This window comes from Gadus chalcogrammus, chromosome 6 (assembly GCF_026213295.1).
Source record: "Gadus chalcogrammus isolate NIFS_2021 chromosome 6, NIFS_Gcha_1.0, whole genome shotgun sequence".
Taxonomy (NCBI): domain Eukaryota; kingdom Metazoa; phylum Chordata; class Actinopteri; order Gadiformes; family Gadidae; genus Gadus; species Gadus chalcogrammus.
The window spans coordinates 19354248-19368798 of NC_079417.1; the positions used below are offsets into that span (position 1 = coordinate 19354248).

The window sequence follows — 14551 nt, forward strand, 5'->3', positions numbered from 1 at the left end:
AGGCTTTAGCTGCAGTGTAGGATGTGTAGTTCCTAGTTTTTTTTTCCGCACCAAGTATAGAATAGCAAGGGTGTGTCTTGTGCACCGTATCCTCCTGCAAGAAGCAGCCTCGGCGCCAGTGGTCTGGGATTTCTGTGGAATGGCGTCACTTCTAGAAGTCTAGAGATAGTTTCTTCCTCTAAAGAAGGAGCTGTAGGCTCCAACAGCGGTGCTGGTGGAGCCATAGCCTCCTCAGCCACTAGTCCTGCTACCAACACGACGAGTTCAAAACATGTTGGGCATTCACTCCTATTCCCCAAAATCCTTTATTTCCCATTTACAGACCCTAAATTATTTGTATAGCCTTTGTTTTGCAAGAACAGCTCCCTTCTTAAAAAGTTCAATGTAAATACAAATAAAAGGGAGGTGAATTATCATTAAATACAACAACACATGCATATGATCAGACACACTTATTCTTCAAAGTTGGTTGTTTTAATGAACCAGTCCACAATCAAGCTGGGCTATAGCCTTAGGCCTGCTTTATAATCAAAACTTTGATAATTGAACTGATCATAATCCCCTTGAAGAGCTATGAAAGAGCGACATGCAAGCAAGGAGGAACGGGTGCACATATAGGACACATGCGGCCTGTAAATGCATCTCACCAGGCCATTCAAGGCATCTCACCAGGCCATTCAAGGCATCTAACCAGGCCATTCAAGGCATCTCACCAGGCCCTGCTTACGGTTCCTCTCCCTGAACAGATGGGGTCCACGACCAGGACTCAGCTCTCCGGTCAACCCCCACAAAGATTAGTTATATCCCCGGCCTACCACCAGCACGGTCCCACCAATCAGAGCGCTAGCTGGATCATATATCCCCACATACCAGTCAACATATTCTGTACTTCATTCGCTTGGTTGTTAAAGGCCACTGGTTTGGTGCGCTAAAACCAACAACTTCAGAGTGACTGGATAGACTGCATTTCTCTCTGATGAAGTCACCACATCTGTGGTTATGAACACTCAGTACTGTGTGTGCACTAGACGTCTAGTCCACTAGGTCTAGTCTACTCTCTCTCTCTCTCTCTCTCTCTCTCTCTCTCTCTCTCTCTCTCTCTCTCTCTCTCCCTCTCTCTCTCTCTCTCTCTCTCTCTCTCTCTCTCTCTCTCTCTCTCTCTCTCTCCCTCTGTCTCTTTGTCACTCTCTCTAATTGCTCTCTCTCTGTGTCTCTATGTCTTGCTCTATGCCTTCCACTCCTTGCCTCGCTCTCCCTCTCTCCCTCTCTGATAGCAACTCCGTCTTGCTGCCTGCAACATGTTTCAAATAATGTGAGCCAACGAGCACAAACCTCAATCTATAAAACATATATGTGCAGCACACATAAGGTAAACACACAGGTGGACACACATTCACACAAAACACAGGTATACGCAAGCACTCATGCAAACATGTACTCACATACAAACATGTTAAAACACACGAATATGCAAACGTACACACACACACATACAAAAAACAAACATATATTCACCTTAAAGAACACAGATTATAAAACACAATTATACACCTAGGTAAACACAAGCGACCATGTACATGCAAACATCTAATCACATTAAAACTCAATAATATAGACACTGACATACACAAACAGATACACACACACACACACACACACACACACACACACACACACATACACATAAACACACACACACACGCACGCACACACACACACACACACACACACACACACACACACACACACACACACACACACACACACACACACACACACACACACACACACACACACACACACACACACACACACACACACATACACACAGATAAGACACATACACACAGATAATATATGTTTACAATTAAACACACAATTCTACACATACACACATTTAAACCATAATATATATTTTGGTGAAAAACTTAATAAAATAAACTTGAAAAACAATTATACGCACACACATGCAATGAAACACAGACACACTCACACACACGCACACACACGCATACGCACGCACACACACAAACACACAGAAATACATAGTATAAATAAGCAGGCATCTATTCATTAACACAAAAAATTGCATGTGTGCCAATTCCAAACATATGCACATATTACCACACCATTATACAAGCACACACAACCTGGCTCTATAGCTGGCCTTAGCAGCAATGGAGCCAGTGTGACCCCTCAGTGCTGACCATTCCCCCCAAACCTCAGGTCCCTGGTGGCCTGCTGCAGCAGCTGAGTGTTCAGTGATGTCTGCAATTATCCCGCGTCTAGACATTGTCTAGAGAAGGGTGAGGAGATGCACAGTGTCTGTATGCCCTCAGCCTCTCCCCCTGCCTTTGTCAGGGATGATGTGGAGGTACACCCCCCCCCACCCACCCACACACACACACACACACACACACACACACACACACACACACACACACACACACACACACACACACACACACACACACACACACACATTGCCCCTCAACTCTAAAGTCCATACATAAAAAAAAAAAATCGAATTGGCCTCAATGTGTTCAATACAAGACAAATATGGAGGTATAAATATATTTGGATACATTGTGTATTTATCTATATATATGTTTGAATAAATGAAGAAACAAAACTTATATATATATATATATATACATATATATATATAGTGTCCTGTAATAGCAGGTCTGTTTTGCATTGCTCTACCCCTATAGCAGGGTCATGGAAGTGAATGAATGGTCTCACAGGAAAGAGCTGAGATGGTGTGAGTAGAGGATGAGAAGATGTGGCCCTATTATTTATGGGCAAAAATAATAGCTGTGTGTTAGCCAGGTTAAACATCGTTAAAAGTATTGGAAGTAACATGTTTTACCACCTCGAGGTCAGGACGTGTCATGTGCATGCAGAATATTGTGTCGCTGGTAACACAACTAAACGCAAAGGAAGATAGTTAGGAAGGGTGAACGTGTGCGGCGTGTATTCACCAAACCTTAGAATTAGAGCAGAGCTGTGGTTAAAGGCACAATGGGATTGCAGTGAAAGGAAAATGCTGCGAGAGAATGAGCAGGTGTGCTTGGAGGGAGAGACCCATGGGCTTCTGAGAGAGAATAGATCAATAACTAATTTCAGTACCAAGCTCCAGTCGCGCTGTTTTCCAATAAACGCTGGATGGAGAGTACTGGTTCAGCCCGCCCCTCCATCTCTATTCTATTGCCTTCTGCTCACTGGATTGGATTCTCTGTGCACGGAGGCTGCTTCTGCAGATAGTTTATTGTTGCCTATAGAAGTTAGAATCTAACATTGTGATTTCGACGCGTCCGACACCAGCACCACCTCATCGGGTGGCCTACATGGCTGTACGCCGCACCAGAAGCGCGTATTCTAATTACGCACCATACCGCCCTGCGCGTCGGCTCCACCATATCTTAGTGTATATGCTACAAAAGCACGTATTGTGGAGGTTTTATCAAGGACTGTGCATGGAGATTTAGAAAGACAGGAGAATGAAGCGTTAGTCATGCCGCTGCTGCTGCCACCGCGACTCCACAGAGCGCCTCTCCTCGGAGGCACCGCAGCACGCCGCTCCTCGGAGGCTGTGACCTAGATAAGATGAGGGGCCGGAGAGCCCGGGAGCACTGGAGCCTCTCCAGCTCCAGTGATGTCAGGAAGGGGTTAGTTGTGTAACAAAGCGTCCTATTTAGTTTGACTGTCATAGCCGTAGACACACACAGTCCTCTAGTCCTGGATGCTTTATGTTGTTCACACGCACCAAAGTGATTCTCCCCAAACCCCCTTCTGCTTGAAGCCAGTTATCTCCATACGTTGTGTTTACCACCAGAGACGGATGTTAACTCAACTTCGCCTCACTCGTGGTGACTCCCCGGCCCTTTCACGTCCAGCCAGATGTGGATGGAGAGATTTGTGCACTTTTTCCGAATCGACCACAGCAAGTCACAATATGTATGACTTTATTTCTCATGTACATGCAATTCATTATGACTTATTACTTATTATTATGAAAATACCACTTATTCATGTAGCATGGGCTCCACGTGGAACAGCGCCTCGAGGAAGAAAGTTAGAAATATATCACCAATTACCCAGCCTCGTCTCCCTAATAGATAACTAAAGACCACTAGGCATGTTCGAGGCTACAGTGCCGCTGCATGGCTGCTTGGAAAATAGGACTATGGACGATACACATTAAACTGGACCACAATACAATCGGGGAATAACTGGTATATTTTTCCCATCTTCAGTAAAAACACAACTGTGAGGAAAATGGACATGTGTTTAAATTGGCAGCTATTGCTGATGCTATTTTAGCCACTGAAAATTATCCAAAATCTAGAAGATGAAAACAGAACGAAAGAGGAAAAGAAAAGCGGTCATGTGTGCATTTTGAGAGTCCCAGTGCCATCTAGTGTCATTAAAACAGAATTACATCATATGCATAACAAATCCCAGCATTGCTAAGAGAAGATTGTGAACCTGATTGTGAACCTGTACAGACATGTAAAATGGCACATTATCTTTCTAACTAAAAAGGCCTCAGTGGTAGCTCATTACATTAATAATCAAGTGTTAATTTAAGATTATTATTAAGACATTTCAGCAACATTTACGTTGTACAGCAGATTTTCTCCCACTCTGAGCAGACAGACGGACCTCTCACGGTGAGGCGTGTACGGGCCTGAACGACCTCCAGCTCGGCTTCAGACTCGCTGTGTGTTCTGGCAGCAAAAAGTCTTTGAGGCGGTCCGGCAGCGGCAGCGCTTTCACTTTGCGACCCAGGGGCCCGGGCTGGAGGTGTCTCCTCAAGAAGGCCCTACAGAGGCAGCGCAGGGCCGGAGGGCTCGCCTCCTGTTCCGTCACTCGCCTGTGGAGCTCCAGCAGGCCCCGGGCGCCGGCCCCGTCGCCCAGCAGCTGGGGCTCCAGCCCGGGGGGCGGCGGCAGCGAGGGGTGGTCCACCCTGGCCGCATCCAGCACAAACTCGGCCTGCTCCAGGATCTCGGCGGCGCGGCCCTCGTCGCCGCCGCTCGACTGCAGGACGCTCCGCAGCCGCCGGAACAGCAGCGCCGAGCCCGACCAGCAGGCGGCGCCGTGGCGGGAGCAGGCGAAGGCGGCGCCGCGGTACAGCAGCAGCGTGGCCAGTGGCAGCAGCAGGTCGAAGTGCTCCAGGCTGGCCTGCGTCAGCGAGGGCTCGCCGTCCTCCACGAGGCAGCGGCTGGCGTCCGTGCCGTGGGCCAGCAGCAGCTCGGCGGCCCGCACGCAGAAGCGACCCATCTGGGCGGCGTCCTCCGCGCTGCCCGCCTCCAGGGACTCTTTGACGAGGAAGACCAGCGAGGACACGGCCGACTCGCCCGCCTCCGTGGTGGCGTTGACGTCGGCGCCTGGGAACCAACGGAACGTCGTTAAGAATGTTACGCCTCGTGCTGGTTCATTTGGGTCGATATACACGTTGCACGTTTCCAAAGGGCGAAAGGAAGCTTGAAGAATCCTTTCATACAAGCACACACACACACACACACACACACACACACACACACACACACACACACACACACACACACACACACACACACACACACACACACACTCAAGCACACACACACTTTCATGCAAAAAACTATTTGGCGTATACCTCCCTCCAACCCTTCCCTAACATGCATAATATTACAAACTGTACTCTTGGGATGGCCTAGCCGATAATTTTCATGTGCCATGGACACATCTGAGGAAAATATACAATACGAAGATCTAGTTCAGTGATTCTGCCATTTTGGAATGTCCTACACCAACCAAGGAACCATCCGATGCTTTCTGCCACTTCTAGGTACCGAGTTATGCTGCTATATTTGCAACATATTTATGACACACCCTTGCAATTGAGTCCGCGATGATCTCGACGTCCACTAGGGCGGATTAAACTGGCTAAGGAGTGCCATCTAGTGGCGGATATATATATTAGCGTCTTTAAACTGCGGAGACAAATCTAAAATAACACCCTTATAATCTGCCATTTGTTTCCAGTAAAATATCCTGTATTTCATGCTCAAAAATGTATTATAAATATAAACAACACATTGATTTTATATCAATGGGGGGTGGGGGGGGGGTGTTGGGTACCTCTCTGGAGAAGCAGCTGGATGTTCTCTGCGTTGTGCACCGTGAGTCCATCGCTGCTGGCCAGGGCGTGCAGAAGAGCAGTTTTACCTTTCGGGAACATTTATACACATATAAGAACAGAGTTCAAAAGTTTAAAGTCTGATAGGAGTAAGCATAACAATACAAACATAAAAGTTGTGGCTGCATTAATGTGTATTGACTAGAAGAAGAGAAAACAGGCAAAGTTTAAAAGGTAAGATTTAAGTTGTGCAGTTTTAAGTAGTTGAAAACAGAGGGCTTTGCTGGCTGCCCATTGACTTCCATTATAAAATGGTACATTTATTAAGTTTCATTATTGAAATAAGTATACAATACATATGTATAAATACACACACTCAACGTACCCAGTTTGTCCTGTGCGTTCACCTCCGCCCCCAGGTCCAGCAGGGTGTGCATACAGGCCAGCCGGTCCGAGTCCTCACTGGCCAGGTCCAAGGGACTACTCTCATGGATCTATGAAAATGGCTGGTTAGTGAGGTGAGGGTGTTCTGCATCCCTGACCAAATGTTCTGGGTTAAACCCCAATGGGTCCCCAGTCTGTGTGAGGCATCCCACGAGGCCTCCCGTCTCGTTAATGAAAATAAACTTAAAGGGGAGCCGTGTGAATGCAGGGGGACAGAGGGTCTCTGTGGTTAACACTGTGGGAGGGATACTGAGCTCACCCGGTCTCTTTTCTGGACGTCCGCCCCGTGGCCCACCAGCAGCCGCACCATGCTGGGCCGGCCCCTCAGCACGGCGATGTGCAGCGGGTTGTAGTAGGACACCGGGTCTGAGGGGGGGACCAGGAGGTAAGAGGATTGGAACGTGGAATTAAGAATGAATAAAGAATAAGCTTCTTTGAGTGGTAGGATTCAAAGAAACAATGCAAACCAAAGGCCTATACTTTTACTCACTTTTTTTTTTCATTTCAGTGCTTTAATCATGAAGAGTTAGACAGGCTAAAAAAAATGCTGATTTTTCTTTTAGTTTTTTGTAACTATGCTCCTCCCCCCCCCACCACCAAAAGTATTTATTTCCTGTCGGTTTAGGGGAGGCCTTTAGAGGGCTTTGCATTATGGGTTGTTGTGTAGTGTGGTAATGAGAAGCCTTTGAAAATGTAACTGATGAAGGACTTCTACAATCACATTCCACTTTCGATGGTGGAATAGTGAGGCATAATTTGGGAAACGGAATAAAAAACAGAAAAAATGACAAAAGATTGACTGGAGAGACGGTTGTCCTACAGACGGCAGCCGCCTGCGGCCTCGTCAGAGCCTGGAGACAGCCTGTTGGTATGGGAAACCTTGATTAATCTGGTGATGGACACGCTCCCAAGATAACAATCCACCGCCACACTACGGAGGCGCCAGTGACAGATGACAGAGGACTGTCGCTGCTAAATCCAAAGTACCCAAAGCCAACGTGAAGATTTTGTGACTACAGCTAGTGGTTCCCTTCAAGTCACAACCAGCACAAATAACTCGAGGACTTTAACGATGAATCCAGAGAATATACCTGCCACCGCGGTGAAGACAGAGGCATCGTGGGACAGTGTCAAACCAGCCAGAGGTTCAGAAAGCACACTGGGCGGCACATCATCAAGCGGCGTGTCATTGTCAAGCAATCATTTGATTGGTCGAGGACATGACGCCTGGATTACATCACACAGCCACCGATCACGCAGACAGTCCTGTCGGAGAGGCTGCAATGCTGAGTCACCGTTAAGTCAGCCACTTATTATACCGTCGCCGGTTTGATCGATGAGCAGGTTGACTGGCTGCCATTGTTATTTTTATGTTATGGAGATGAATGGGGCGGCTTGGCTTGACACGGCGATTAGTTATGATGAATTGTTGAGACAACGATGATGCTCAAATTTCAGCCGGTATATTCCGGCTGCATAGCAGTGCATTTGTTCAATTATCTTTTTTAATGATTTATTGCATCTTCTATGGAGTTTAACATAGTACATGCCATGTCATTGGTGTAACTCAAATATCTTGACCTTTAAAAAATGTGTTTTCTTCATAACCCTCCTATTATGTTCAAATAAACGTACAACTTTGATGTTTGGGGTCAATTTGACCCGAGCAATTTAAACATGCTTAAAAATTATTGTAACTGAAAGTCTTAACCAAGTTTCTCTCTCAGCTTCTTAAAGGTGGGGTATGGGATTTGCGAAACGCCAGCAGATTTAGAAAATACACAACTCAAATGGTCCTACCCCTTCTCCTTCAACGCTGACTCTGACTCCACCCATTCCAAGTACATGGACGCGCATCATGCACGAGCGAACACAGAAGCGCGAGAGCGAGCCGTTAGCTAGATAACTAGCTCCAGTAGCTACCGCAGGATAACAACAGAAGCTTGCTCTGGGTCACGAGCTTTGAGTATGTGCACGAAGGGGTCGCGCGGGGAGCGGGGGAGGGGGAGTGCAGTACGACCATTTGATTGACGTACTTACTGTCCAATGCCACTCGGTGGGTCTGGAAATCATTGGCTGGAGTTTTTCGAGCCCTGCCAGTTCCACAGATGATTGACTTGTTTAATTTTCATGTCAGTACTTCTAACTCAGTGGCTGTAAGTGGGTTATGATAAGGATTTCAAGTAATTTTGCAAAAATGGCCAAAAAAGAGAATTCCATACCCAACCTTTAAGGCCTTTCTACAGACCATCTTTATAGCCCAGTAAATAATACATGACTGCCCCCTACCTCCCCTTATACATATATACGTACGTATTGATCGTATATAACTATTACGAAATATGCAAATCACTGTACTGTATCTCATTCATAGATCTAAAATGAAAAACAAATAATGTTTTTGTGTTTGAAGGGCATTATGTTGATATTCAAATATAGTGATGTTTTTATACACAGGAAAATATAATATAGTTAAAATGCAGATTGTCTTGTATATATGACTGCGGCTAGCATATCTGGTGGGGCCTGGAATCATTTAGATGACATTAGCTGGAGTCAGTCTATCCTTTCTTGTAACTGGGGATCAGCAGTTTTCCATTTTCGGATGTCATGTCAGTTATTGGTGGTTGAGATATGAAAAGGGGGTATAATTGTGTTTGAGAAACCACAGGAGGGTCAAAATGTCTTAACTCACTGGCTACATTCTCATCAGGAGGACACCCTGAAAGATCTACATATGACAAATTTCATATACAACCTTGCTCACACTCAACAACTTGTAACTGCTAATAAGTAAGCATCAACAGGTGGCGAGGGTATTAACCATGGGAATAACATAGCCCCCTTCCTTCCTAGAACTCTCAACACAAAACTATTTTTTTTCTCCAATTTCTTCAAATTTGAGCTGAAACTGGGAGCTTTTTTTACCATAACTAGAGTGTGTATGCGGTGTGTATGTGCTTGCTTGCGGTGTATGCATGCGTTTGCGAGTGCTGTGTGTGTGTGTGAGCTGCAGGCTGCTTGGCACGTATGCGCACATGAGTAACTGGTTGACAGGCCTGCCACTATAGTAGTAAGATAACGTAAAGGTGAGCAATAAGATGGGAACTCAATTGACCCCAAGGGGAAATTAGGTGAAGCAGAAATAAACAAAATGATGGTATAGAAGGGACGTATTAAAATAAGTCTCATGAAATGAAGACACATTGTGGCTCACCTTCAAAGTTCAGATTGGCTCCGTAGCGCAGCAGGATCTCAGCTGCGTAAACAAGGCCCTGTTCGGCCACTTTAAAAAGAGCATAGCTGATCCCTTCCTCGAACACGGAGGACGTGGACTCCCTGTCCAGCAGTTCCACCAGGGAGCTGCAGACAGAGCCCTGGTCCACCTGCTGGGTGCCTCGGATTAAAGTAAACCTGTGTTGAGAGCAGAGGCAGGAACATTTAATGACAATATTTATTATTTAATATCCATTCCATTATTTTTGAATTTTCCAATCATAATAATGACACATTCTGCTTAGAAGTGACTGTAGAACAACAAGTAAAACCTAACCTATTGACATGTTGGTTGCTGTGATTATCTCTTACTTTAGATGCGTCAATGGCGTACCTACAGTAGAAGTAATATGACCTCGCAGATAATAACCCTTACCTCCCACCTCCCCAGGGGGATGGGGAAGTGGGTGGTCATATATAACTGTGCCCCCTTCCTACGTAGGAGTGGGCGCCGAAACTGACTCCGCCTACAGTTTGGTAACTGTAGGCGAAGTACATTCAGAAATGCATATCTCACTCAAAAAATCATGTACAGACTTTTTTCAAAATTTGTATGCGTGTGGGAGCACCAGAGACCCAAAGCAACACCCCAAATCTCAGGAAAATTGTGGGTGTTTTCCTGGGATTTGAGTTTTTTTTCATTATATGTCCCCTCTAGGAAAATGTAAATGGTTGTAAATAAATAAAGTGACAGCTGAATGAAAAGCGCAAAGCATTGCTAAAAATGCAGAGATGTAAAATGAATTGAACTGAAGAATCTGAAAGGTCAAATGTATTGCCCTGCACTGCTGAAAAATCTGAAAGGTCAATTGCATTGCAGTGCACAGTGCACCGGGAAGCTGAAGTCGAAAAATGACTGATGTTGCTGAAATACATTGTTACAAAAGATGGAAGCTAAACTGTAATATTGTCAAAGCTGGAAGATAGTAGTAGTGGTGCTGCTAGTAGTAGCTGAAGTAGAAGTATTAGAAGTAGTAGCTGAAGTAGTAGTAGTCGCTGAAGTAGTAGTATAGTAGTTGAAGTAATAGTTGTACTAGCTGCACAAATGATATGCCTTATGAAAGGTATGGTATGTAGAAAGAATTAAAATAATCACGCTTATTTTCTTTTTAAACCAAAATTTTATGTACTTGCCTAATGCTAATTTTTACAGCCTAACGTTATTAAAAGTAGTCTAATGGGCTGGAGAAATTGTCCAATCTGGCAACGCCGCCTGAACGTAGTAAAAAGTAGTCCAATTGAGCGAGAAAAACTGCCCAATCTGGCAACACTGCTTGGCAGTGCCTGCACGTCCTCGTGCTCTCGCCGGAGTGTCAATCAATGAGACAAACTCAAAATAAGCCGACATGGATCTTAAACTGTGATATTGAAAAAAAGTTTAAAAGTTAATCGAAATTCTGTTTCCAGATTATTGAAGATACGTGAGTAGATTTGTTAAACCTTTGAACAAAGGTTAACGATAAAATATTGACCAAGTTATGAAGTCTGAATTAGTGAGTGTCAGAGAAATGGGCGGACAGCTTTTTCTACTTTAAAGGTCCCATGGCATGCTACTTTATGGATGCTTTAATATAGATAGATTAGTGGGCCCCTAACAAAGTATTTGAAGACGTTCCCGTAATTCAACTGTGGAGCAGAATTAAAGCCACTAAGAGCCAGTCGCACATTGAGCTTTCCCCAAACCCGCCGTTTCAGTGTCTGTAGCTTTAAAGCAAATGAGGAGGAGAGGCGGGTCCAGGAGGAGGGAGGGGGTGTGGCCCTGAGCAGCTTGCGGCCACGCTACCATGCGCCCTGAGTACAGTAGATGTAATGGAGAAACGCACACAGCCTATGGCCGTGTTCTGTAAATATTCTAGAACACTCCGGGTGATTCCTGGAGCACTATATCTAAATAATATCATATTATACATAGATATCTATATTAGGAATGCACCGAATTTTCGGTCGAAAATGGCCCAAAAGCGCATTTTCGGTTTTCGGCCGAAATACTTTTAACACCGAAACAACACGGCCGAACCAGAAATTTGCGATGACGCAAACCAAAAAGCGCGGCCAGCAGACGCTTGTCTGGATAATAATAATATGTCTGCGGTGTGGACGTTTTTCAATGTTTCTGAGAGAGACCCACGTATAGCGATTTGCAAAAATTGGCATAATAATTTATTTCAGTGTTTCGGTTTTCGGCCTTGGTTTCCTCATTTTCGGTTTTCAGTTTCGGCCAAGAATTTTCATTTCGGTGCATCCCTATCACGGCCAAAAGCTGTATGCGCCTCCAGACGATATTATGAATCTCAAACGACTGCGTCGGGTTCTCCGATGTCTCTGGTACTTCCACTTCCACATCAATCTGAAGTAGACTGAACCGCGACATGGAGGAGAAAGGGAATGTTGCCCGCGATTGTCTCCCGCCGGAGCCCCGCTGTCAAGGCACCACCGCCTCTGAGGCGGGCAGCACGGGGCACCAGGGCCCGGCGGAGGTGGTGCCTCCCGGGTGTGTTGCCTCGCGGCAGCAGGCAGCGGGCAGCGGGGCTCCGGCAGAAGACAATCGCGGGCAACAATCCCTTTCTCCTCCATGTCGCAGTTCATGTACTTCAGGGAGGCAAAGCCAAAGTTCCTTTCCCCCAATTCCTTCTTAACCATGGCTGAGATAACCCCCACTACGAGTCTCGTTGTTGAAATACCAGAGACGTAACACACACACACACACACACACACACACACACACACACACACACACACACACACACACACACACACACACACACACACACACACACACACACACACACACGGCGCTCGCACGGTAGTAGGTCATTGTCTCATTGGCGGGCCAAATTCGCAGGCCATGCAAGGCAGAGAAAGGGGAGGTAACTTGGCCCCTTATGCCTGAGCTTCCGTTTTTTCAAAGGCGAGCAGGATACCTAGTGCTCGTTTTCCACCGAACGCAAGTTTTTATCATAGTCAGGCTAGGGGAACTCTAGGGGAGTGGGATATTTCTTATTAACAACTCTTTAACACATTCTAAAAAAAAAGGCCTTAGAAATGTGTTCCTTTATTTGTATCTTCTAGTGTAGTTGATGAAACACATGGCTAAAATCTAACTTCAAACAAGCAGTAGCGCTGAACAACATTTCAAAAGATTGAAAAGAAAGAAGAAAAAATGTATACATTTATACATAAAGGACATGGAGATAACAACAGATACAGACAGTAACGTTAACGATGTATAGCCTACTGGGCCGTAAAGGACGTACCTCTCCTCATCCCGACTGGCTCCCTCCTCTAGCCCCACAGTCACCAGAATGGCATCGACTAGTGGCTGGTACTCAAAAACGATCCTGCGGAACCCATGGAGAAAAGGCATCTCTCCTCTACACACTAGAAAGAGACATATACAAATGTAATACTTTTATTTGGGAACAATACATGAAGATGTAATTATATTAAATTGTCACATTTGGATCGAACACAAAAACAGCTGGCAAATGTTCACAATATGATATCTAAATAAATGTCCAAATACACCGTTACTACCCCTACATTATTTGAATGGTTTCTGTAGTTTTAATGTGTGCTCTCTCGAACGTACACGACCTAGGAGACGGAGTGATATTATTAGTAATATAATATAAAATAATATATCGTCCGACGGCCAAGAGCTCAAATGATGTGAATATGAATGTGTTTAACTAAGACAAGGGTGGTTTGGCCATAGAAGTAGTATCTGATCTGGGGTTTCCTTTTTACCAAAGACCAGGCTGGAGGTGCTGTCTGGGGTTTGTTGTTTACCATACTGCTTTACAACACGTGTGCGTCATTCTTTTAAGTTCGTCTAGAACAGCCAACAGCGACGGTGTCAAAGGTTCCGGTGACAAAGGTTCTCCCTACCGACCGCTGAAGCGCAGAGAAAAACGACCACATATGATTTGAAATTGGTTGCACTGTTGGTAAAAGCGTCTTTGAACAAATGTATGTATATTTTTATAACTATCATCTCAATATAAAGATATAAAACCAAATAGATGTAAGTAAATATGAATCAAGATATCTGCTTTGACCACGATGAGTAATTGCACTCATTTGTGACTCAAACTAATTGCCATCTGTGTTTTCTGTAGAGAGAACCCGATATATAACAAGGAAGAATGACGTATCCGACACAAAAAAATAAGAACTTTGTATTAATTCATTAAACACACGCACACGCACACACACACACACGAACACACACACACACACACACACACACACACACACACACACACACACACACACACACACACACACACACACACACACACACACACACACACACACACACACGAATATGTCATGAGATTTTGTCTTCATTCAAACCTTTCCTTTTTTTAAAGATGAACTCTGTCATTAGGTGGCAGCATTGTTGCATAACTAAAAATGCCAAATATATTTGCTACAAATATTTTTTTCCTTTATGAAATCCATATGGGGAATATTTAAAAAGAAATTCAACCTTCTTTTGCATCTGTTACCCGAATCGGATTTGTCCTTTTCCCACCCAGTACACTCAACCATGACACTTCAAACCGCTTATTACGATAAGGAAATACAGGACTCTAATTAAAGGTCTTTGTATAATTTCATACAATTAGTTCAAGATCACTTGTATTTTGATGTCCTTTTTTATTATTATTTCATTCATTGGGCATCGTCAGTTCGAGAGCC

General features: G+C 44.8%; 1 protein-coding gene across 2 annotated transcripts; it reads right to left on the bottom strand.

Annotated features, from left to right (window-relative positions):
- Positions 1-3662: 3662 nt before the first annotated feature.
- Positions 3663-13818, bottom strand: asb6 (ankyrin repeat and SOCS box containing 6). Of its 2 annotated transcripts, none has more exons than XM_056593061.1 (7): positions 13388-13588; positions 13102-13225; positions 9789-9985; positions 6831-6937; positions 6513-6621; positions 6130-6216; positions 3663-5393 (listed from the first exon to the last, which is right to left on the bottom strand). In XM_056593061.1, the coding sequence occupies exons 2-7, from the start codon at positions 13209-13211 to the stop codon at positions 4672-4674; spliced, it is 1332 nt and encodes a 443-aa protein (XP_056449036.1). In that variant the 5' UTR covers positions 13212-13225; positions 13388-13588; the 3' UTR covers positions 3663-4671. The 2 variants fall into 2 exon arrangements, with proteins under 2 accessions (XP_056449036.1, XP_056449035.1); XM_056593060.1 differs by lacking the exon at positions 13388-13588 and adding an exon at positions 13595-13818 and having other exon boundaries at positions 3856-5393.
- Between the last annotated feature and the right edge of the window lie 733 nt (positions 13819-14551).

Excerpts from the sequence above, each read along its gene's own strand:
- asb6 (XM_056593061.1), bottom strand. The coding sequence starts at position 13,211 with ATGCCTTTTCTCCATGGGTTCCGCAGGATCGTTTTTGAGTACCAGCCA. Across the intron at positions 6,938-9,788 it reads AGCCAATCTGAACTTTGAAG|ACCCGGTGTCCTACTACAAC; the intron begins GTGAGCCACAAT and ends TCCCCCCCTCAG. Across the intron at positions 5,394-6,129 it reads CCAGCTGCTTCTCCAGAGAG|GCGCCGACGTCAACGCCACC; the intron begins GTACCCAACACC and ends GTTGGTTCCCAG.